Here is a 26,853-nt window from a genome sequence, read left to right as displayed (position 1 = left end):
TTAACTAGCGTCACCAGCGACACAAATACGGGGATCGATTAGTGACACTGGCGACAGGGGGTGAAAGGGTTAACTGGGGGGGGCAATCAAAGGGTTAAACCTTTATTAGGGGGTGTAACCTAGACCTAAAGGGGGCTACTAACTGCCCTAACACGTATTTCAGTCACAAATGACACCAATGCAGTGATCAGTGAAAAATCTGAAAACTGCAATTGGTGACAATGACTGAAGGGGTTAACTGGGGGGCGGCGCAAGTGTTCCTATGTGTACACGGTTAGATGTCTTCTCTCCTCTCGCTGGAATCGAAAAAATCGATTTTTAAAACCGCTTACCTGTAAAATCCTTTTCTTGGAGTACATCAGGGGACACAGAGCACCATAATAATGACTACCTGGGGTTATATGCTACCTTTAGGTGATTGGACACTGGCAACCAATTGTAAGAAGGTTCCTCCCATATAACCCCTCCCATACGGGAAGTTCCTTAGTTTTGTAGCAAGCAATGAAGATCCAAGAAAAGAAGGGAGGGACCTCTGTGTCCTGTGATGTACTCCAAGAAAAGGATTTTACAGGTAAGGGGTTTTAAAAATCCATTTTTCTTTATCGTACATCACGGGACACAGAGCACCATAATAATGACTATCTGGGATGTCCTAAAGGAATGCATTTGAGGGGAGGGAACACAGTATTCCTAGACCCCATTCCGGCCCAGGGTTTATAAAACTTCTTGCAGCACGCTGCGGCCAAAAACAGTCTCCCTTTGAGATCTAACATCCTCCCGGTAAAACCTGGTGAACGTATGAACCGAAGACCAAATCGGCCGCTTTGCAAACCTGAGCCACAGACACCTGTTGGCGCACTGCCCATGATGCACCAACTCCTCTCGTGGAGTGAGCTTTCAGATACCGAGGTGGAACCTAGCATTTCAAATCATAAGCCTGGATAATGACCTGGCGAATCCAACTAGAGATAGTTGAACTAGTCGCTGCCTGTCCCTTTTTAGGACCCTCTGGCAGGACAAAAAGGGAGTCAGTTTTCCGAAAAGGAGCTGACATGCTTAAGTAAACCTTGATCGTTCTCACCACATCCAGTGAGTGAAGCGGCCTTTCTTCCTTAGACTTAGGGTTTGGAAAAAAGGAAGATAAAATGATATCCTGATTCAAATGAAAATTGTAAAGCACTTTAGGCAAAAAATCCGGACAGGGGCGCATGACCACCTTATCCTGACGTAAAAATAAAAAAAGTTTTTCACAAGAAAGGGCGGCTAACTCCGATACCCTTCTAGCCGAGGTTATGGCCACCAAAAAGATCAATTTTATAGCCAATAGGAACAAAGGAATATGCCTAATAGGTTTAAAAGGTTGACTCTGTAGAGCTGATAGCACCAAGTTCAGGTCCCAGGGGCATAAGGGTGGCTTAACCGGTGGCCTTAAGTGCAATACCCCCTTGACGAAGGTTCACACTAAAGAATGAGATGCAATTGGTCACTGGAAAAAAACGATAAGGACGAAATTTGTCCTTTAATGGTCCCCAAAGACAGGTTTAAATCAATTCCTGTTTGAAGAAAGGCAATGACCATCCAAATCGTATACTTGTGAGGGTGCCATCTTCTCCTCTTGCACCAGGAAATGTATGATTTCCAGACCCTATGGTAAATACTTCTAGAAACTGGTTTCCTAGTATTTATCAGAGTAGTCAAGACTGAACCTCTAATGCCACGGTCTTTCAGTACCCTGGTCTCAATAGCCATGTCATCAAATTTAGCGACCGTAAAGAAGGATGGAATATGGGACCTTGGGATAACAGGTCTGGACGGTATGGGAGGCACAATGGGTCCCCCATCGCCATCCTCACAATCTCTGAGTACCAGGACCTCCTGGGCCACCAGGATCACTGGTTTCTGTTCTTCCTGTGTCCTGCGTAGCAGGTGCGGCAGAATTTGGATCGGAGGAAAAGCATAGGATTAGGGAACACCGATCCCAGGAAACCACCAATGTATCCGTCCCGACAGCAAGTGAATCCTTGGTCCTGGATACAAACCTGTCCACCTTGGCATTGAATCTGGATGCCAGAAGATCCACATCTGGGATCCCCCAGTGCTGGCAGATCTTAAGAAAAACTTCGGGATGAAGTGACCACTCTCCCGGTAACAATTGCTGGTGACTTAGGTAGTCTGCCCGCCAATTGTCCACACCCGGAATAAAGACCGCTGAAAGAAACGGCGCATGCCTCTCTGCCCAAGTTAATATGTGATTTACCTCCTTTTGGGCCGCCTGGCTCCGGGTGCCTTCTTGGTGGTTGATGTATGCCACCACCGTGGAGTTGTTGGACTGGACTCGGACAGGAAGACCGCGCAATCTGGATGTCCAGAATAGGAGAGCCAAGCAAGCTGCCTGAATTTCCAGCAGATTGATGGGCAAGGACTTTTCCGCTTGGGACCATATTCCCTGGACGGATGCCTCTTCCAGGACTGTCCCCCAGCCGAGACGACTGCCGTCTGTAGTAACCACATTCCAGGTGGAAAGGATTTTCCGCCCCTCAAGTTGCTGGTTTTCGACCAAGAGAGGTCCCGTTGTACCTGTGGGGATAGAGACATAGGACGATCCAAGGTTTGAACAGTCTTGTCCCAGGCCTCCAGGATATTTTTCTGGAACAACCTGGAGTGAAACTGCGCTGAAAGATGACACCATTTTGCCCAGCAACCTCATGCACAGTCGAATCAAAGGCCTCTCTACTCCTTTGACCTTTTGGACCAGCTCCACTATGGAGTTGACCTTCAAAGGAGGTAAAAATACCTTTTCTTGAGTGGTGTCCAGGATCAGGCCCAGATATTTCAAGACCTGAGCCGGACGGAGGGCCGATTTGTCCACATTCAGAATCCAGCCTAGGAACCTCAGAAAACAAACTATTCTAACGTTTTTTACTAGGACAGAGCAAGATTGGTCCTTTAACAGAAGATAGTCCAGATATCCTATCACCAAGATCTTTTGGGACCTTAGGAATGCCGATACCGGGGCCAGAATCTTTGTGAAGACCCGAGGGGCCGTGGCAAGACCGAATGGTAATGCCACAAATTGGAAATGACACCCCTCTACAGCAAAACACAGAAATCTTTGATGTGGATCGAAGATTGGTACATGCAGGTACGCGTCCTTGATGTCTATGGATGCTAAGAAATCCCCTTTTCTCAAGGATGCGATTACCGAACGGACCGACTCCATACGGAAGGATCGGACGTTTAGAAAGCAGTTGAGGGACTTGAGGTCCAGAATGGGCCTTACCTCCCCGTTCGGCTTCGGCACTGTGAAAAGGTTCGAGTAAAACCCCTTGCTTTTCCAGATGCTCTAAAGCCAGAAACAGGCACTTTTTTTCTCTGGATCTGATGGAATTCTGGATACCAGAAACCGAGTTGGGGGAAATTCCCGGAACTCTATTTTGTAACCATGTGTTATAGTGGAAATGACCCACCTGTCCTGATCCAGTTTCCCCCAAGCATTTGAGAACAGCCAAAGTCTGTAAGAGTGGAGGCGCCCCTTCACAAGGTAGACTTGGAATTGGACTTGGCTGGCTTTTGGGTCCAGGGTCTTTTTTGACCCTGAGGTTTTTTTAAAACTAGGCGGCTGAGGCCGTTGATACCGCTTGGGAGAAGAAGCACTTGGCCCTGGAGCGTTGGGAATCTTAAAGGCTGCTTATTCCTTTTTTTAACAGGAAGCAAGGAGCTCTTTCCTCCTGAGATCTTTTGGATATATTTATCCAGATCCTCTCCAAATAGACGCTCTCCATGAAAAGGAAAAGCCGTGAGCGGACCAGTTCTTTAACCACAAGACTCTGCGCATATGAAGTGAAAGTAGCGCAAAACGAGACATCTGCTAGATCGAGTCCTTTAATGCGTCTACAGCAAAACAAAGCGCCAGGAAGTTCCGACAATTTGTCGGAAGATTCCTCCTGAAAAGGCAGGTTCCTAACCAACCTCTTAAAAACTGTCCTTCAGGGACTGGCAAATACTGATAGCCGCAACTGCCGGCTGTACTGCTGACCCAGCCACCGCAAAGGAAGCTTTTAGTAAGGATTCCAGTTTTTTATCTGCCTGATCCTTAAATACCTGGGCTTTACCCACTGGACAGGTTAGGCTTTTATTCACTGAAGAAATGGCAGCATCAACCAAAGGTGTATCCCACTTCTTCCTGAATTTTTTCTCCATAGGATATAAAAAAGAAAACCTTTTTGAAGGCAAGTTTATCCTGTCCGGGTGGTCCCAGTCAGCGTAAATCACCTGCTCCAATAATGGATGCAAAGGGAATGCCTGGGAACCTTGCTGAGGTTGCAAGGATCCTAAAGTAGAACAGAAGAGTCCAGGCCCCTGCACCGGGGGTAACTTAAACCCAGCTCTTACCATTTCAGCCAGAGACTAGATAAACAATTTCTGGGATTGGGAGGTCGAAATTGGTTCCTCAGAACCTGAATCCTCCGCCGAGGACTCTTCAGCCTCTCCTTTCTCTTTATCCTTTACGGCCACTTCCTCCAAATCCTCTGCCCATTCTGGATCCAGATCACATGGACCCATCTGGCTAAGAGTCTTGGCACTCAAGTGACTCTCCACTGGGGCCAGGCTCAGGAGAGGGAGATTTATGTCGCTTCTTCCCTCCCTGTGTTACTGTGGCAATCATACCCGCTATCTTGCCCCCAAGGCCAGCAAGGGCTGATGCCAAGTCATCCTTAATAACATAAGCCGAGGCATGGACATTGGTAGTGGCCACTATGCCTGACAAATGCAATGGCTCAGCCAGGCCAAATGCCGCAGGTCCTTCAGGGGAGACTGAGGCTGCAGCAACCTGAGGTTGATCTCCTGTTTTTGAAGGAGGCACTTTAACCCCTGGACTTGAGGAATAAAAGTACTCCCTCTGAGCTATATGGCTGAAATCCAGCGTATAGCAGCTATCACAGCCTTATACAAAGACCCTTCAAACTTGTTACAACTATCCAACCAGCGTGACCAGACCTCTGTGTCCCAATTACGTGCTCCAGTTAATGGGCTAATATGAGCCCATTAACTGATGCTGTCAACCGGCATCGCCACGCACGCTCCCATGCGACTCACGCATGCAAGCCCGAGAACCACCACGGCAGATGTGCACATCCACAACGCACGCGGAACACAGGCATGTCCGCGATGCCACATGCTTGCCACGGAGCAAACACGCACGGTGCACACGCCCTCGACGCACATGGCACCCGTGCGGTAAACACCCACATAAGTGCACACCGCCAGCTGTCTTCTGTAACCTCAGACACAGTGGGACACAAGGCACACGCAAATTTAGGACCTAAACATGACACAGGGAACAACAGTTCTTTAGGCATCTTAGAGGGAGTACTCAGCGGTCCACGCTGCAGGGCCTGAGACAGGCCCAATCTTCCCCCCATCACGGCGGGTAGTGCCTCTGGGGACCTTCAAGGACCGGGTCCCCCTTTGCTTGGGGTCCACACCATTGGACCTGTAAGGCACCCTTCTGGTTCCCTTGGGCAAGATAAAAGACCAGGAATACCATTTAACAAGGGTCCAGCGCCATAAAGGACACATTACAGGCAAAACTTTGTTCTTGAACCGAGGCTCGGGTACCATCCACTTTAGCTTCCTTACCATCCGAATGGATCCGATTATAACATCCTCACTGGGAAATCATTGAAGAATTTGAATAGCTTTAACAGCTATGACCATCACCTTCAAGACATTGGCAAAAAAACCAAGGTACTTCCCGTATGGGAGGGGTTATATGGTAGGAACCTTCTTACTATTGGTTGCCAGTATCCAATAACCAAAAGGTAGCATATAACCCAGATAGTCACTATTATGGTGCTCTGTGTCCCGTGATGTACGATAAAGACCCCACAAGGAGATGACATCACTTCCTCCTGTTCGTTAGGAGCGATCACCAGGTCCAGACCATAAATCATTGGTCTGGCCCTGGGGACTGATCGTTCCCCTAACGAATCCGACTGCCGCTGGCATGGGGGGGGGGGGGGTGTGTGCGTCTGGTAATGGCGCAATCGCGCCCCCCGCCCACGGGGAGGGCGGGATGTACAGGTACGCCCATGTACATCGGCGTGCGGCGGTCAGAAACTGGTTAAGAGATGATACGATCATAAAACACAAATCTTTTAATGACTGGGGCATTAGGAGAAAACTGTCTCTTAGGCCTCATGCACACTGCAGCTGTCAAACATGTGCTTTACAGGCGCTTGACTTTTTATTGCCCCTAAAGGCCCCTTTATATTAGCCTCTGTGTGCATGCACATATAGGCATTTAAAAAGGTAGGAACTTTTAGTGGCAGAAATCATGCCACGCCAAAACCGTGTTCAGGAGAAGAGTGGTGTTTTTCCAGAAAAGAAACACAAGACACGTCCAAACGCTTGGCATGTTTAGTGCTTGACCATTCATTTCAATGGCCAGAATAAAATTACTATTCCTGCCAATGAAATTAATGAATTCCCAAATGCCTCATGTGCCTGAACGAGTTTGAAAAATGCAGCTTTAATGCTGGTTTTCTCCTGTGGGAAGAAAAACACACAGAAGAATTTAGTGTGCATGAGGTCTAAAGACTAAACAATGAAGTTGGACAAGTGGTTCAACCTTAAACTGCATAAAGAGTTCTTTCCTACTAGAACAGTAAAGATGTGGAAATCCATAATCAGCTGTGTCGAACAAACCGTGCAAAATAAAAATAATAGAAAAATGTAGATGTGTTTCTTAGCAAATACAATACGCGGGGATATGTAAATTGGTAGCAACACACACACACAGTTTGAACTGTGACTTTACCAACTGTTTAAATAAAGGGATGTTCCTGCAGTCTTTGGCCATGTCCCATTCTGAATGCTGTGCTGTATATTCCCCACTGATTAATTCTGTACACTGTGCTAAACATTTTATATTTCACACCACGCTATTTTTTTTTTTTTTAAAACATTCAATTTAGTTATCAGAACATAAAATAACAAATATACATATTAAGAAAACTATAACAGGATTCACACCATTACAGTTACCTAGTTTAGCGAATGCATTTTTGATAAACACATTAAGTCAGTATAATAATCGTGAATAATCCTTCAAATTCATATCTTTAAATTCAGTTTCTAGCTAGTAAACCTCCAAGAATAAACCTATTCACCCCTAGGGGAGCAAACTGTCAACAGGTCTTTTCTAACATGAATAAACAAAAGAGAACAGGATGTTGTCTAGTAAATCAATGTATTCTAGTGAGTCAAACCAATCAGGAAAAGAAAGCAGCATAAGTCTCTACAAGGAATAAGTGATACCAACAGGCTACCTAGTGGTAGTTAAGACTGAGCATACAAGTCTTTTAGTACAGTAGATGCTTTAGGTTGCATGATCCATACATGCCAGTGCTTCTTAAAGTGAATTACGTTATAATTTTTAAGTGCTAACAGTAATTTATAGTATGCCTGGGTGTTGACTCTAAGAATGACATCACACACAGGTAGGGGCCTCAATTGATTTTCACATTTTCGTTATGGCAAGTCTAGCCGCTATAAGAATCTTCGCCACTAATATTCTGTATTGAAATGGTAAAGTGTCAAGGTTGATACCTAAAAGGGCCATAGCAGGTGATAGTTTTAACAAGTTGCCTATGAGAGAGGCAATAAAGGTGGATATCGAGTTCCAGAAACTGGTCAGATTTTTACAACTCCATAAAATGGAACCAACTTGATCCGTACAACGCCAGCATAGTGGTGATATAGATGGATATATTTTAGCTAATTTGTAAAGAGTTAGGTACCATCTATTTAATATTTTCTGGGAGTTGTCCCAATGCTCTAAGCAGGATGTTGCAGTTTGGTTTATTCTCATAGCATTGTACCAACATTCGTCCGAAAAGGATTGTCCTATATCTTTTCCCCATTCATACATATTAGGTTTTTTTTCTCATAATTAGGATACTGAGAAAAAAAACTTTATAGAAGAAAGCTATACTTTTATGTTTGTTAATGGTGAGGTGTGACCAAATTAGAGATGGATTTTCAAAATCTTGATGTGGATTAAAGCTTTGCAAATGGTTAAGCTTATTTAACCACACGCCAACGAGCCGCCGCAGTTGTACTGCGGTGCAATGGCATGGCTGGGCTAAAACGTTATGTAACAACGCTTCGCCCTGTGGCCACTAAAAAATTATTAATAAAAATGCCATAAAATTATCCCCTATTTTGTAGATGCTATAACTCTTGCGCAAACCAATCAATATACACTTTTTTTTTACCCAAAAAATGTAGAAGAATACGTATCGGCCTAAACTGAGGAAAAAAAATAAAAATGTTTTATATATATTTTAGGGGATAATTATTATAGCAAAAAGTAAAAAATAATGCGTTTTTTCAAAACTGTCGCTTTTTTTGTTTATCGCACAAAAAATAAAAAGATTGCAGAGGTGATAAAATACCACCAAAAGAAAGCTATTTGAGGGAAAAAAAAAAAAAGGACGTCAATTGTGTTTGGGAGCCATGCTGCACGACCTCGCAATTGTCAGTTAAAGTGACGCAGTGCCGAATCGCAAAAAGTGCTCTGGTCTTTGGCCAGCCAAATGGCCCGAGGCTGAAGTGGTTAACTTATCAATCGTGGCTTTGTATCCTAAGGGAGGGTGTACGTAAAAGTTGAAACCCTCAGCAATCCATTTGTTCATGGAGAGTCGGCCTCAACAGTAGTCAAGGGCTCCGAGTGGTATAGGTATCTTTTGTAAATGCCCCTAGAGCATGGAAGTTTGAGACAAGAAACTTCCATGCTAACAGGGTAGCTTTAATGGAAAGCAATTTAGGAATTATGACCTTAGGGAATATCATGTAAGCCACTGACAGGGCAAATCAATTCCCTTGGTGATTTCTCTTTCAATGGATAACCACAGCTTATCATTTGGGAAGAACCAGTATACCAGTAATAACTTAGGAAAATTAGCTGCATATAGTTTTTTTGCGGGAAATGCAAGGTTGATACCTAGATAGGTGAACGAAGATGCATCCCAATTATAATTATATTTTTCTTTGAGTATGGTAGAGGTATCGTTAGATATATTCTTAGGTAGGGCAAAGCTTTTCCTATTGTTAATTTTGTAACAAGATACTTTACTAAAGGAGTGAAGTATTGACTGTAGCACGTGCAGGGATTTGTTGGGATTAGTTAAAGATAGAATGATGTCATTGGCAAATAGCCCAATTTTATGTATTCTATCACCTATCTTTATTCCTGAAAGATTTTCATTGGACCTAATGGTTTCCGCTAAGGGTTCATTTACTACAGAAAATATAATGGGCGAGTGTGGGCAACCCTGTCTGGTGCCGTTCATGAGGTTAAAAGTCTTAGACAACATTCCCGAGGTGGAAACTTTTGCTGATGGTTGTGTATAAAGTAGCATAATTGCTTTATGGATAAATCCTGAAAATCCAAACCTCTCAAGAGTCCTGGAGATATAGTTCCAATGCACTCTATCGAACGCCTTCTCTGCGTCCAGACCTAGGAGCAGAGAAGGCGTTCGTGTGTTCTCAATGTAGTTAATCAAATTCATCATCCTTCTCGTGCTGTCCGGGGCTTGATGACCCTTAACTAAGCCTACTTGGTCAGAGTCAACCAGGTAAGGCGTTATTTCTGACAACAAACTGTTGGTGTACGGGATGGGAGGAGCTCCGGAATGTCAGCTGGCCGCCGAGATCAGAGAAGGACGCAGAGACGCTGAAGCCGCGGACAGTCGGTATACAGGCGGCGCGATGAGAGGCAGCGTCCCCCCGCAGGAGGAGAGATAGCAGCCGCCGTTGCGCGATTAGACGGAACGGGAGACATGCTGGAGATCATCTGATACAGCGGGGACAGCGCACGTAGGACTGACCTTTGGCACGGCGAGATACTGAACCCTCCACCCCCCGGCCTTCCGGGAATACAACATGCCCCCCCACCCGGATGAATGAAATAACCCTAAAAAGACTGTAAGTATTGCTACCCTATGAGAGGGGAAAAAATATTCCAAGGAAGAGCAGAAATAAGGTAACAATAATGGAGTGAAGTATACAACTGTCTATTGGTTGGTGTCCTTAATGGTGCTCTGAACGGTTGGTAATGCTTTTTGATCATTGTTTGAACATTTGAATGTTACTAGAAAAGGAGGCTCGTGCAAATAATAAGGGAGACGTGCAATCAACTACACGGACTATTAAAGGTTTCTTTCTGATTGTGGGGTTACCCCCTATATATACCAAGTATGTGTGAGGAAAAAATAGCCCACAATTAAACGGGGTGGATTAACTCAAGTGGACAAGCCGGAGCGGGAGAAGGACGATAACTTGGTAAAACCCCCCATCACTAGAATTTAAACCAAGGGGCATAAATAGAGGAACAATTAGTAATAACAGTAACAAGGACACTACTTCATATACCATACAAGTCCCCCAAAGGGGAAGGGGAAGGGGGGATGCTGGTAGGGAGAAAGCCAGAAGGGAGAGAGTTAACCAATTAAGTCGTGGAACCCCCAAGCCACTCCCCCGCTCCTTGCCCCTCCCCCCATGTTTTTTGTCCGTTTCCTACCCCACTACCTGCAAAAACCCCTCTAAATAGACTTTTTAAGTCCTAGGGCTTCCCTTCACGGAAGTGGAGGGAAATTAAGAAAACCAGGCTGGGGAAGCGAACTAGGGGGCCAAAAAAGGGAGATAAAATGAATAAAAACACAACGAAAGTAACTAGGGGGAATGCCCCCAAATCCCCAAAAGATAAAGATAAACCAACAGTCAGTACCTTAAAACAATATATGACACAAGGAGCAAGCCCTAGGAGTATGGAGTTGGGTAGACAAAGCCAAAACAAAATAGAAAAAAAAAAGGGATCTGATAAAAAAACAGGAGACACCCCAGAACACTCTAGAGATGATCTATCAACAGACGGGGACCAGGACGTAAGTGGGATTGATGGGGAAGCAGGAGGGACCTCCACACTAACCAAGGGAGAGATGAGCGACCTGCTCTGGAAAATGGAAAACTCGATAAAAACGGAGATCCAAAATCTGAGAGGAGATCTGGGACACTTATTAGAAAGAGTGGAGTATATGGAAAAAACTACTGATAAACAAAAGCAAGAAATTGAAAGTTTAAGACAGCAAATGAAAGAAACACAGAAAAATCAAAAGATGCTACTATATAAGCTGGAAGACCAGGAGAACAGAAATAGACGGAAGAACATCAGGATTCGCTCAGTCCCAGAAAAAGAGGATGAAGATCTGAAGAAATGGATCACTACAATTCTCCGGCCCTTGATTAATAGAGAAGGGGAGGACTGCCTAAAGATAGAAAGGATACACCGAGTGGGTTACGCCAGGGAAGCAAGGACAGAAAGACCAAGGGATATCATCGTTAGATTCAGGTTCTATGAAGACAAATGGGAAATTTGGAGGAATCTGAAAGGAAAACCACCAATTAGGGTCGAGGGAGTAGAAATCCAGTTCTACGCAGACCTCGCGCAAGAAACCCTAATAAGAAGAAGATTGCTGAAACCCCTATTGGAATTAATGAAAGTACAAAACATCAAATATACATGGGGATTCCCGGCCTGTCTGAAAGGATATAAGGAAGGGAGGTCTGCTAAATTACGATTCCCGGAGGAATTAGAAGAATTTTGTAAAAAGCTGGACATTCAGATTCCGGAATTACCAGGCTGGACACCAGAAGATTAGGGGACTTACTAAGTCCCCAGCCGGGGGGAGAGGGGGGGGGATGGGATAATAATAGAGAAGAAAATCAAGTCAAGATAAGAATGGAATAGGCAGGCCACCCCACTCCAATAGCTAATCTAAGGAGTGGGAAGAAGCTGAATACCTGGAGCTCCACCTTTTGATTAAGGGGTTCAGAAAGGGCTCAGATGGAGATCCTGGATGACTTTAGGGGCCAAGAGGGGCCAATTGGGGGGTGGGGGGGGAGGGAATTGGGGGGGGCGGGAGGGGGGGGGGGTGGGAAGGAGGGGGGGGAACACAAGGTGCAAAGGGAAAAAACATATATAACTCAAATTAAGCCAGAGAAGCGTAGCTATCAGGTAGGGGACAAACATGACAACTCTTAAATTTTTGACATATAACGTTAAAGGCCTGAATTCACCCTCTAAAAGATACAACTTATTAAGAGAACTGAAAGAGCAGGGAGCAGGAATAGTGTCATTGCAAGAAACTCATCTGACATATGAATCGAACAGCAGATTATGGTCTAAAAACTTCCCGACATGGTACTATGGAGATACAATATCTAATAGAGCAAGAGGAGTGGCAATAGGAATGGCAAAAGAAGTACAATTTAAATTAGATGGAAGAATGCAGGATACGGAAGGAAGATTCCTTTTTATAAAGGGATCTTTAGGAGAGTTGGATTGCACTATTGCAAGTATTTATGCCCCTAATAAAAACACAGTAAAATTCCTGATAAGTACACTGGAGAAACTAACAAATTTTAGGAAAGGGGGTCTGATAGTGATGGGGGATCTAAATGTGTGTCTAGAACCAACGTGGGATAGTGCGTCCGGTGTGCAGGGGACGAATAACGTGCAACTTAGAAGGTTGAGACAGAAACTACACGAGAACCAACTGGTGGATATATGGCGAATTTTGAATGGTAGAACAAGAGACTATACGTTTTACTCCCCTGTACACCGGACGTATTCCAGACTGGATTACATACTACTGGAACACAGGTGGCTAGAGAGGGCCACTGAAGCAAAAATAGGTGTCGTCACACTGTCGGACCACGCCCCTGTAGTAATGGAATTGCGCATCTCCCAAACGCAGAGAAAAACCCCCCTATGGAGAATAAATGAGGATCTGCTGTCAGATGAAAAAAATCCAAAAGGAAAAGCGCCTCTTAAGTATCAGAATTTATTTGTAATAAAAGAATCACATCAAAGCACTTACATGTAAAAATGTAGACTTCCAAGGAGAACTGTTCCCGTTATCGCCACATCCAGGTGTAGGTTGGAATAGATGACGGCCGAGCGGGTGGCCGCGGACCTCCGCACGGAAACGCCGGCTGTTGTGCGGTGAGCGAGTATCACTTCCGCGTTCCAACAGGGTCACGTGGTGGGTGACGTCAATCGGGCAGTTCTAATGTCTGGGATCCACTACGCGTTTCTGAGCATGCGCGAAGCTCGCAACGGGCATGCGCGCTCCTTTCTCAAGTGTACTAAGGTCGGGGAAGGAAGGAAGTTAAGTAGCTCTATGTGAGGGACACGTGATTACTAAAACCAATCAGGAAAGTGGGAAATGTATGTAAATAAACTGGATAACGATGGGAAGGAAGAGTTCTTGATGAAAGACTTAATGACATACTTATAAAATATAAAATGTAATGGAACTCATAAAAACAAAGAAAACATATGTATATATATATATATGTATTATAATGGCAAGAATAAAAGATTATATATATATATATATATATATATATATATATATATATATATAATAAAAAAAAAAAAAAAAAAAAAAAAACGTACATATAAAAAAATATATATATACATATAAATATTAATGTGAAATTATATACACATGTATAAAATTATATATACGAAAAACAATAAAAAATATATATATATATAAAAAACCATTATACAGGAATTAATAAAATATACACATATATACCCAAGTCACCAGGGGAAGGGGGGGGGAGGGGAAAGGGGGGGGGGGGAGGGAAAAACAAAGAAAAAATATGAAAAGAAAATAATATGAAAGGAAAATAATACCAGATATTGTACTTAATAAAAATGTTAATGAAGATGAACGTGAAGGGGAGACATGACGTGTGCTTAAGCCAAAAACGCATGTATATAGACTAAAAACAAAAATGCAGGGGGAGAAAGGTAATAAATTATATAACTACAGATGTTATGGTGGTATATAAACTAGTTAAATGACTCTATTTATTATATATTTACATTTATATAATGGTGTTAACCTCTAATTCCTCATTTAAACCATTAGGCGCCAAAGTGTCCAAAATAAAAATCCAAAAAGTTTCACGCTCACATAGTTTGGAAAAGCGTTCAGCCTCCGATAGTTTACGTGGTATGGACTCAATTATCCACACCCGCAGGCCCACAGTGGATTGATGGTGATGTTCCAAGAAATGTCGGGGTACGCTGTGTTCGTCACAGCCTTTTTCTATGAAACGGCGATGTTTGCCGAACCGTTGTCTCAACGGACAGATGGTACGTCCGATGTACAATAATTTACAGGGACATGTGAGACAATACACAACGTAGTCAGTTGAACAATTGTAAAAACCCTCAAGCTGGTATACTTTATCCTTGTGTTGGAAACTGCGTTGACCATGTGTAACAAAGGCACAGGTCTTACATAGTGCTTTGTTGCACCTATACATTCCAGTAAGAGGAATAAGACAAAGAGTATTTATTGGTGTGGTGGTTTTGAATCTACTAGGTGCTAGTTTATTTTTCAATGTGGGGGCTCTTCTGTAAGTGACCTTTGGTTTGTCTCCAAGATTCTTACTGAGAAAGGGGTCCTGTTTAAGGATGTTCCAATGTTTTTGGAATATAGATTCCATTTTTTTTATGCTTATTGTGGTATCTGGTGACAAAGCGAACAGAACCTTGGTCGACAATCTACAATATTGCCCCTTAGGGACAACTATTGAAATGTAGATAAGAGTTCCCTGCCGTAGGTTTGGTGTAATTACGTGACAGAATAAAATGCTGATTATGGAAAAGTTCCTACGGCAGGGAACTCTTATCTACATTTCAATAGTTGTCACCACCCTTCATGGATAAACAATATCCCTAAGGGGCAATATTGTAGATTAAGACAGAACTGCTCTAGAGATTCCGATTATATTACCCAAAGTACCCATCTTAAAAATAAATTTTTAGAAAAAGGGTTTCCTGAGAGACTTGTGGATCAAGCACATGCCACATACCTTACAGGAAAAAAGCCCAAAACATCCAAACAGATCGACCAAGGTTCTGTTCGCTTTGTCACCAGATACCACAATAAGCATAAAAAAATGGAATCTATATTCCAAAAACATTGGAACATCCTTAAACAGGACCCCTTTCTCAGTAAGAATCTTGGAGACAAACCAAAGGTCACTTACAGAAGAGCCCCCACATTGAAAAATAAACTAGCACCTAGTAGATTCAAAACCACCACACCAATAAATACTCTTTGTCTTATTCCTCTTACTGGAATGTATAGGTGCAACAAAGCACTATGTAAGACCTGTGCCTTTGTTACACATGGTCAACGCAGTTTCCAACACAAGGATAAAGTATACCAGCTTGAGGGTTTTTACAATTGTTCAACTGACTACGTTGTGTATTGTCTCACATGTCCCTGTAAATTATTGTACATCGGACGTACCATCTGTCCGTTGAGACAACGGTTCGGCAAACATCGCCGTTTCATAGAAAAAGGCTGTGACGAACACAGCGTACCCCGACATTTCTTGGAACATCACCATCAATCCACTGTGGGCCTGCGGGTGTGGATAATTGAGTCCATACCACGTAAACTATCGGAGGCTGAACGCTTTTCCAAACTATGTGAGCGTGAAACTTTTTGGATTTTTATTTTGGACACTTTGGCGCCTAATGGTTTAAATGAGGAATTAGAGGTTAACACCATTATATAAATGTAAATATATAATAAATAGAGTCATTTAACTAGTTTATATACCACCATAACATCTGTAGTTATATAATTTATTACCTTTCTCCCCCTGCATTTTTGTTTTTAGTCTATATACATGCGTTTTTGGCTTAAGCACACGTCATGTCTCCCCTTCACGTTCATCTTCATTAACATTTTTATTAAGTACAATATCTGGTATTATTTTCCTTTCATATTATTTTCTTTTCATATTTTTTCTTTGTTTTTCCCTCCCCCCCCCCCCCTTCCCCTGGTGACTTGGGTATATATGTGTATATTTTATTAATTCCTGTATAATGGTTTTTTATATATATATATATATTTTTTATTGTTTTTCGTATATATAATTTTATACATGTGTATATAATTTCACATTAATATTTATATGTATATATATATTTTTTTATATGTAGGTTTTTTTTTTTTTTTTTTTTTTTATTATATATATATATATATATATATATATATATATATATATATATATATATATATATATATATATATATAATCTTTTATTCTTGCCATTATAATACATATATATATATATACATATGTTTTCTTTGTTTTTATGAGTTCCATTACATTTTATATTTTATAAGTATGTCATTAAGTCTTTCATCAAGAACTCTTCCTTCCCATCGTTATCCAGTTTATTTACATACATTTCCCACTTTCCTGATTGGTTTTAGTAATCACGTGTCCCTCACATAGAGCTACTTAACTTCCTTCCTTCCCCGACCTTAGTACACTTGAGAAAGGAGCGCGCATGCCCGTTGCGAGCTTCGCGCATGCTCAGAAACGCGTAGTGGATCCCAGACATTAGAACTGCCCGATTGACGTCACCCACCACGTGACCCTGTTGGAACGCGGAAGTGATACTCGCTCACCGCACAACAGCCGGCGTTTCCGTGCGGAGGTCCGCGGCCACCCGCTCGGCCGTCATCTATTCCAACCTACACCTGGATGTGGCGATAACGGGAACAGTTCTCCTTGGAAGTCTACATTTTTACATGTAAGTGCTTTGATGTGATTCTTTTATTACAAATAAATTCTGATACTTAAGAGGCGCTTTTCCTTTTGGATTTTTTTCATATCTTTCATGGAGAGCTGACTTCGCTCAACAGGAAGCTGCCCTGGGTATTGGATATATAGAGACCCCTATATCTATCAATTACACCGATGATTTACATCCATAGACTTTACATTGTCTTTTACAGTATTGGATCATCTTTTATTGGACATTGCTCCTATTTATTACTATCTTTTACCGGACATTGCTTCCACTGGTCTGCTTGTTCTCTTTGATTGATTATACACACACATGTGTGTTTATATGTGAATAGACTAAGCGCTGTTACATTATATTTTATTTGCTGTCAGATGAGGGGGTGATTCAAAGGGTGGAAGAGGAACTCAAACAGTACTTTAGGATAAATGAAACTGGAGACGTCTCGGGGGCAGTGGTCTGGGAGGCCCATAAAGTGTACATAAGGGGAATACTAATAAAAGAGGGAGCCAGAAAAAAAAAAGAAAGGAACAACAGAATGGGTAATCTTACGACTGAAATATTTAACATCGAACAAGAACACAAAAAAATGAGAGGACTCCATAAAGAAATATATCAAAAGTTGATAGATAAAAGAGATGAATTGAAAAGACTGGTAGATCAGAAAACAAAAGAAAAATACTTTCTAATTGAGAAAGAGAGATATCAGTGGGGGGATAAAACAGGGAAACATCTGGCCAGAATGCTAAAGAAAAAAAAAACTCGTAATTTCATAGGCAGGATACAGACTAAGCAGGGCTCAATGGTTTATGAAACAAAAGAAATAGGAGAGGTATTTAGAAACTATTACAAAGAGTTGTATGCAGGAGAACATAAGGGGGAGCAAGAAAGGTCAAAGAAAAAAAAAAAGATAAGGGAATTTTTAAAGAGTGCAGGGATACCCGAGATTCAGGAGAGAGATAGAGAAGCCCTGGAGGAAGCAATTTCGGAAGAAGAAGTAAAGGAAGCAATACTAGAGGCAGCACAAGGAAAAAGTCCAGGGCCAGACGGATTTACTGCAATCTACTACAAAAAATTTAAGGATATCTTAATACCGAAGATGTGTCAGTATATGAATGTGTTAGGAAAAGATTGTAAACTGAGTAGAGAGGCACAAACGGCCCTGATCACGGTGATCCCAAAGGAAGGAAAAGATACGACCCTCTGCTCCAGCTACAGACCCATATCACTATTAAATACAGATACAAAGATCTATGCAAAAATATTGGCAAAAAGGATGAAGGGGCTGATGAATTCATTGGTCCATCCTGACCAAACAGGGTTTGTGGCTGGAAGAGAGGGAAAGGACCATGGGGTGCGAACACTACTCCTTCTACAAAAAATAAAAGAGGACGGGGCCCCCGGTCTACTCTTGTCCTGCGACGCTGAAAAGGCGTTTGACAGAGTAGACTGGGGGTTCATGTTCCAAACATTAGAAAAAATGGGAGTAGGCCCAAGGATGTTGGAAAGAATAAAAATATTGTATAGACAACCGAGAGCAGCAATCAGCATCAACGGGGTACTCTCAGAAACTTTTGTAATGAGGAGAGGGACAAGACAAGGGTGCCCCCTGTCTCCACTTCTTTTCATCCTTTCATTAGAGCCCCTTCTTGCAACATTAAGAAATGACCCCGATATTAAAGGACCAAAAGTGGGCAATGAAGAGCACAAGGTATCGGCATTTGCCGATGATGTACTCTTCTATATAATTAAACCAGAAAGTACCCTGCCAAAATTAATCGGAACGATAGAACAATATGGAGAGCTCTCAAATTTTAAGATAAATATGGGAAAATCTGAAATCCTAAACATAAACCTAAGAAAAGCAGATGAGGAAAATTTGAGGAAGAAATTTCAATTTATATGGAAAAAAGAAATAAAATACTTGGGCGTAAAACTAGCTAACTCCCTGGATAAAATCTATAAAGGGAACTACATCCCCCTACTGGATGAAATCAGAAAAGAGGGTAAAAAAATACAAATTAGACCAATTTCTTGGATAGGCCGGATAAACGCCATAAAAATGACCCTGCTTCCAAAAATTACTTATAAATTCCAAATGTTACCTATAGACCTACCAACATATTACCTCAGAAAACTAAAAACAATACTAACAAATGTAATCTGGAAAAATAAAAAACCGAGGGCATCTTTAAAGACGCTAAGAAAAGGAAAAAAGAATGGGGGTTTGGCGGCTCCGGATATTGTAACATATTATAACGCAATAATCTTGTCACGAGCGATAGAATGGGTAAGGGATAATCAAGAAAAAAGATGGGTAAATCTGGAAAAATTTTATAGTAAGGCACAGCTAGGAGCAATTATTTGGAATCCCCCCCAACACAGAACGATAGATGAAAATACACATGGGTTAACACGGGTGGTAATTAAGATGTGGGATAGAACTTACAAACAGTTAAATAAGACTTATAACTCACCACTTATAAGAGTAAACGATAATGAGTTTTTTGCACCGGGGAAAGTAAGTATAGGGGGGAAATGGATAAAGAAAGATAAGGTGGAATTAAGAGAGATAATGAAAAAGGGGAAAATTAAAACAATGCACGAGTTACAACAGGATACAGAAACATGGGTGATGAATGGATGGCGGTATGCACAGTTAGAAAGATTTATTAGAAAACTACCACAACCTATAAGATCAGGAGAAGAGTTGACGGGATTGGAAAAACTATGCACGTTAGAAAACACAAAAAACACCATATCAAAATTATATAAATTATTACTAGATGAAGACGAAATAGAGAAGCCCAGTTATATCAAACAATGGGAAAAGGATTTGGGGACACTGGTTGAACTTAACATGATAAAAAAGATTATGAACCTTACCCACAGCTCGGCGATAGATGTTAAAACAACCGAAATGAATTATAAGTGTTTAGTGAGGTGGTATATAACACCAGAGAGGGCCAGTAAATTCCAAAAAGAATCATCGGCAGAATGCTGGAGAGGATGTGGGGAAATAGGTACTATGGCACACATATGGTGGAAATGTCCGAAGATTCAAAAATATTGGGAAAAAGTTTTGAGTATGGTCCAAAAAATTACGGGCAAGGAGGTGAAAAAAGAACCATGGTCGGTGCTCTTCCACGGCATTAAGGAAAGTGAGAAACAATATAAAGCCTCGTTGGTGCCTCATTTAATTAATGCAGCAAAAAAACTAATACCCAAAAATTGGAGAGAAAAAGAATCCCCACAGATTTGGGAGTGGATTAATGCCGTGGAGGAAACCTACACCATGGAGAGGTTTTATGGTAGCAAGGAAGAAGGGGGTGAGGGAAGGAAAGATAAATGGAAGAGTTGGAGAGAGTTTAAAAAAACATGGAGTTACGCTGAGAAAATTAGGTATCAGTAGAGTTATATATGGGAAGAGGATGTACACCAGGGGAATAAGGGAGGGGGGAGGGGGGACGGGGGGGGAGATGAAATGGTGTATACTATTAAGGGAAAAGTGTTATTGAGATAATAGAACAAAGGTTGTTTTTGTTTTTTTGTATAGCTTTTCTTTTATTGTTTCTAATTTATCTCTTTCTTTCCTTTCTCTTGGTCTTTATATACAAGGGAGGGTAAAGAGAAAGAAGGGAGGGGCCTATATTGAGACAGGAAGAATGCTACATTATGGGAGATCTGTATTGTTCCTACCCCTTCCTAGTTTAATTCAAATTTTATAGTTGATATGAAAATTAGCCACAGTGATGTGAAGGAAAAGAGAGACGTACATGAATGGAAAAGTTGATGGTTGTCTCACTAATTAAAGTAAGCTGAGTGGCAAAAAAAGAAAAAAAAAAAAAAAAACAAAAAAAAAAAAAAAAAACAAACTGTTGGTGTAAGAATATATATCCGCCCTTACTATTCTATACCACCACTGCGCCAATATAAATAATAATGTGTAAAGCTGCCACTTTTTATAAAAATTGTAAAATACCGGAAATCAAACCTATAGCCATAAACAATAGGAAGAAACTAGTGGTGCTAATGAATATGAAAAATGCTGTGAATCAAAAAATAATAAAACAATGATTCCATAGTGTTAACATGTAAATGTGATATACATCACCCAGTGACAAGTGAAAAAATATAAAGTCCATAAAATAAATGTTAAAACGGCTTCAGTCTTCTCAAAACTCTTAATCTTCCACCACACCAATGTGCTTGTGACACCTCTCACTCTGAAAAACGCACTCACCGGCTTGTATTGCCTCCCAATCCGTGACTCAAATCAAGATAGCTTTGTATTGTTGGGGCAATTCAAAATGGCTCTAGAGTCACTTTTTTTGCTCAACTTCCCTTAACCCCTTCACACCTATGCACCAGGGTCTACAGATTTCCAGTGTTTGCAAGAAACTAAAGATAGCTGGTTGCAGGTTGTCATTTTATTACAAGCAAATCGGAGGATAGCTCAGAGTTTGGGTCATGTAAACAGAATCCAGGTGGTGGAAGGGGAACTGCTCACCAAGTTCTCAGTTATATTAAATCCAGCAGCTATACATTCCACTCCTACTCCAAATTATACAGTTGGCCGTAGATTATATACAGCTGGTTTCAGCAGGGACAAATTACTGAACTCTCTTCAGGCAATACAAGCCGGTGAGTGCGTTTTTCAGAGGGAGAGGTGTCACAAGCACGTTGGTGTGGTGGAAGAAGAGTTTTGAGAAGACTGAAGCCGTTTTCTCATTTAACCCCTTCCCGACCGGTGCACGCCGATGTACATTGGCAGAAGGCACGGCTGAGCAAATGGAATTACAGGTACGTCCATTTGAATTTCCCACCATGCCATTGCATGCACACGCCGGCCGGGGGCTTCGTGAGTCGGGACGCGGGTCCCGCGGACACTATCGCCGCGAAGATACCCGCAATCGCCTCATGGAGAGGACGAACTGGGAGATGCTGATGTAAACAGCATCTCCCCGTTCTGCCTAGTGACAAATGTCACTGATCTCTGCTCCCTGTCATCGGGAGCAGTGATCAGAGTAGTGACACAGCTAGCCCATCCTCCCTAGGACATACTTAACCCCTCCCCGCCCCCTAGTGGTTAACCCCTTCACTGCCAGTGTCATTTATACAGGAATCAATGCATTTTTATAGCACTGATCCCAAAAATGTGTCAAAAATGTCCGACATAACGTCGCAGTCACAATAAAAATCGCTGATCGCCGCCATTACTAGTAAAAAAAAAAAAAAAAAAAAATTTTATAAAAATGCCATAAAACTATCCCCTATTTTGTAAATGCTATAACTTTTGCGCAAACCATTCAATAAACGCTTATTGCGTTTTTTTTTTTACCAAAAATATGTAGAAAAATATGTGTCGGCCTAAACTGAGGAAAAAAATGTTTTTTTATATATTTTTGGGGGTTATTTATTATAGCAAAATGTAAAAAAAATAATGAGTTTCTTTCAAAATTGTTGCTCTTATTTTGTTTATAGCGCAAAAAATAAAAAAATCGCAGAGGTGATCAAATACCACCAAAATAAAGCTCTATTTGTGGGAAAAAAAAAGGACGTCAACTTTGTTCGGGTGCAACGTCGCATGACTGCGCAATTGTCAGTTAAAGCGACGCAGTGCCGAATCGCAAAAAGTGCTCTGGTCAGGAAGGGGGTAAATTCTTCCGGGGCTGAAGTGGTTAATGATATGGGTTGATTTAGTGCATCAAGTGTATTAGAGTCAATTTGAGCAAGTTCACTTTGTCTAAGAATACCGCAATGTCTTTTAACAATGGTTGGATAGTATCCTTGTCATTTTTTAAGTTGTAAAAATCTCCATAATAATCTGAAAAAGCATATGCTATTTCTTGTGTGTTTATTAATGCTCTCCCAGATTTATGATGAATTAGTCTATCAATTTTTTGTGTTCTTTGGCGGTGACGTAGTGCAGAGGCCATCAATTTGCCTGCCCTATTATTTTGGAAGTAATAATTCAAATTCAGTCATTTGAGGTATGTGTCATGGTTAGTTAATAAAGTTGTCCTAAGCTCATTCCTTTTGTTGTTGAGTTTTTCTAATAAGTTAGAATTATCTGGAGATCGTTTATGTTCTTTCAAGACCAGATATATCTTTTAAAAGGGTATTGACAAATTTTAGCATTTTTCTTTTACCCCTAGATGCCATCTGGATAAGGATACCCCTAATAAAGGCTTTGTGAGTACACCACAGATTTGTAGTGGATGTAGAGCCATTATCATTCAAATCAAAAAATTCTGTCAGTTTGTTCTTCATTGCAGACACGTATCTCTTGAGAGAATAGAAATGTATTATTCTTCCAAAGGGTTGATGTTAGGCCTTGTTGGCCTGTTGTTATAGATAAAGTGATTGGTGAATGGTCCGGCCAAGTGATATTATGAATTTGTGCATCAAATTTTTTGTAAGAGCATTTTGTCTGCAATCACAAAATCAATTCTGGAATATGTTTTATGTACATTAGAGATAAGTTTGTAGTCTTTTTCAGTAGTATGCAAACACCTCCATGGATCGTATAAATCTTCCTCAGCGAAATTACCAAAACTCAATATATTTGTGCGGTCTCTTTTAGTAGTATCTACATTAGGATCCATCGGGGCATTAAAATCTACACAGATAAGCCCTTTCTGTATTTTCCGTACCTTTCTCAACAGCTTACGGATTAATTTTTGTTGATGCTTGTTAGGAGCGTAAATGTTGGCTATTGTGTAAGTAACATTGTTTATAATAGCAACTAGAATTATATACTGACCATGGTCGACTATTACGGAGTCCAAAAGGTGGAATGAGACTGTCCCTTTGATTGCCATAACACCTTCTTTTTGAGGCTGATAGAGCAGAAGATATGTGGGAAAAGAGGATGCGAAAATTTAGGTGCTTTATCTTTCGCAAAAAGCGACTCTTGTACACATATTATGTCACTCTGAAGTTTGATAGCATTAGTCCAGAGAGCTTTTCTTTTATGAGGACTGCTAAGCCCGTTGGTGTTCAGAGAAAAAAAATTTAAGTTGCGACATTTTTTAAGGTGTTGATGATAAGTTGCAGCGACATCCTATTGTGGATAAGCCAAGATATATAATGATCATGTTCCCGAGAGGAGAGACCAACCTTGAAGGAAAAAAAGATAGATTCTCATAGAATGTATGAGTAATTTTGAAATCCCGTTGGAAAAAATATAAGGAGACAAAAATGGAAACAATCATAAAAATTCAGAACGTTGAAGAAAAACTTTGAGTCGCCATGCAACTGTAGGGTGCACCAATGTACACTTATAGATAGGGGGAAATTTACCATTTCCTTCCGGGGTAAAGGTTTCCCTGAGAACAGAAAGGTTCGAGGGTTTAGCAATATAAGACGTGAACTGTAGTAATCCAGTGACTTTAGGCATGACCAAGTTGCTCTTCTTGTGCGAGTTATACTACAGATTATTTGCTCTGAGAGTTCTCTTCATCCATAGGGAGCAACCCCCATTTCCCCAACTTCAGGCCCCATCTATACTTGAGATAATGATTACGGAGCAACTTGGTAATGGAATTCAGGTTTTTCTGTGCCAATAAAGTTGCTTGTGAAAGGTCTGAGTAGAAAAAAAATGCCTGCATATGGATCAGGTAGTGGGACATGTTACTGTGTGCTTTGCATCAGATCTTTAATATGATAGAAATGAATTCTCGTAATAACATCTCTGAAGAGTTTTTCTGGTATATGCAAAGGTTTTGGCAATCGATGAGCCCTGTCAATTGTCAGCTCCTGAAGCGGGATTTTGGGGAGTAGGTCAGACATTTTTTTCAAAAATCCCTGTAATTCAGTATTTGACAGTTTCTAGGAGCCCTCCGAATTTGATATTATTGCGTCTGTCCTCGATTTCTGACACTTTCAACTTAAAATGCCTCAATTCTTCTATTAGCTCAAAATGGGAGTCTAACAATTCATTATTCGCGTCAGCGACATCCTCTATTTTATTTTCCATGTCAATTCTTACTCCTAGACCTTCTATTGCTACATTAGTTTTATGCATGGACAGAAGCATTTCTTTGATATCTGTAAGTATAGGCTGTCCAGATGTGGGGAAGGCAAGCAGTTTATCAGCACAGGGATTATTAACAGGTGGCTGGTCATAATTAGGCAGTGAACTACTGGCATGTTCACCTGAGGGGGAAATCCTCCTTTGTCTTTGAGGCCCAATAATTTCCTCCCCCATGTCAGGGTCAGACTCATCTGCCGTTTTCAGTGTTACCAAGCTCACTGTCACTGAGGCGTGCTGGCTGCTGTTCAGCGCCAGAGTGCTGAGGTAAAGCTGTGCCATTTTTCCTCACAGGATCACTATAGTGAGTCTTAATGAAACCAATTGCCTGGGTCCTCCACAGTCTTTCCTTTTCCCCATTGTGACACGCTATTACTCCAGATACTCCAGTATCTTTTTGTGCCCTCAATACCTCTTAGTTGCTGTGTGCCGCTTCAGGGAAAGTCAGTGCTGCAGAGCTCAGCTAGATAGCAGCCATCTTCCTCCACTGCCGGCCACGCCCCCCTCAACCTGTTCACACCACTATTCTAAACACTGAGCTGCACCCATACATCCTCCTCCAGACATTTATACTTAATATTGCCACCATATCCTCTTCAGTATTTTGTAGCTTGCCATGTTAAAGCGGAGTTTCACCCAAAAATGGAAATGGGGGGGGCAGATACCTGTATTATTTTTTCCCCACTTCCTGCGATCTACACCACGTCTGGTCCCTCCTCAGTCCTCCCGCTGTCTTCTGGGAGACACACAGGTCCCAGAAGACAGCAGGGGCCAGTCAGGACGCACAGCATGACTCGTGCATGCGGAGTAGAGAACAAGCCTGTGAAGCCGTAAGGCTTCACCTCCCGATTCCTTTAGTGAAGATGCCGGCGCCTCCACCTGGGAGCCAAGAGAACGGGTGAGGACATCGCGGGCGCCCTGGACAGTTAAGTGTCCTTATTTTAAAAGTCAGCAGCTTCAGTATTTGTAGCTGCTGACTTAAATTTTCTTTTTTCCGGCGGAAAAGGTGTTGTACAATTTTTGTGGGAGGGTGGGGTGAGGAGGCTAAGAGTTTTTAGTTATGCTCCTTGGTTATCTGCTTTTTTCTTGCCTGCGGCCGGTTCAGTGCAAAAAACGAACAGCGCAAAAAGATCGATAGAGAACACACAGGTACAGGTAGAGGAATACACGATATCACTATGCACTTTCAGGTCCATGTTAAACACAATTAGTGGGCCCAGAGCTGAACAGTGATACAAGTACTGTGACAGCTGGGAGTGGGAACCAAGCAAGGTAACGTGGGCTCTGGCGCTGTGATTGTCCGGAGCTGCGATGTCACTCTCGTGCATGAACCGCCGGTAACGGCATACTAGCTGAAGCTACGGCACAAACGTGCCGATGACATCGCCACATGCTGACACAAAGGATATCTCCTAAACTATGCAGGTTTAGGAGATATCCGGGGTAGCTATAGGTAAGCCTTATTATAGGCTTACCTGTATTAAAAAGTGGTAAGGGTTTACAACCACTTTAAGAATGATGACAAATGCAGACTGCTTTACAAAACTGCAAAATAGAATCTGTACCATCTACTATATAAGAAAACAGCACAGACGTTTTCATGTGGCTTGGTGAAAAATTGTAACAAAATCATACCTATGGCATTATGTACAATATAAAGAATGAAGTCTAAACTGTCCAAGCATAGACTTTTTGCATGCATGTGCTTTCTTAATGCCCTTGAATTGATACCACTGTCTGAGAACATTCATTTACTATTGATATTTACCATAACAAAGCCTCAGTGTTCCATAACAAAACAGACACACAAATTTAATACAAACCTCTTCTCTGAATTGGCTATTTAGCCATATACACTTGAAACTTCTTCTGTTTTCAAAATCTGTAATCTTCATTTTAAGCTGCAATCAAAAAAAAAAAAAAAGTCATCCACATAATCATATTTTCTACCTGATCATTTTGTTAAGTAAGTGGATGTACCTGCTGGTAATATAGTTTCTTGGGCTGTCTAGGCTTGAAGAACTGTAGAAGGTCTCTTAAGGTTCCTTCATAATTATGCCTAAGAGGGTTTCCAGGACCATCCCTGTAACTATAAATAATTAAGTTATAAGCAACAGACT

At 41.5% G+C, this 26,853-nt stretch overlaps 1 protein-coding gene across 3 annotated transcripts in view; it reads right to left on the bottom strand.

The window, feature by feature from the left end:
* Window positions 1-26,853, bottom strand: part of USP7 (ubiquitin specific peptidase 7) — a 636,127-nt gene that overhangs the window by 154,196 nt on the left and 455,078 nt on the right. For all 3 annotated transcript variants that reach the window (XM_073632969.1, XM_073632970.1, XM_073632971.1), the window contains 2 exons: window positions 26,714-26,822; window positions 26,557-26,634 (listed from right to left, as the gene is read on the bottom strand). In XM_073632969.1, the coding sequence (XP_073489070.1) occupies window positions 26,557-26,634; window positions 26,714-26,822 (187 nt within the window). The remainder of the gene's footprint in view (window positions 1-26,556; window positions 26,635-26,713; window positions 26,823-26,853) is intronic.

Source organism: Aquarana catesbeiana, linkage group LG06, assembly GCF_042186555.1.
Source record: "Aquarana catesbeiana isolate 2022-GZ linkage group LG06, ASM4218655v1, whole genome shotgun sequence".
Classification (NCBI taxonomy): Eukaryota; Metazoa; Chordata; class Amphibia; order Anura; family Ranidae; genus Aquarana; species Aquarana catesbeiana.
This window is presented reverse-complemented; position numbering and strand designations above follow the sequence as displayed.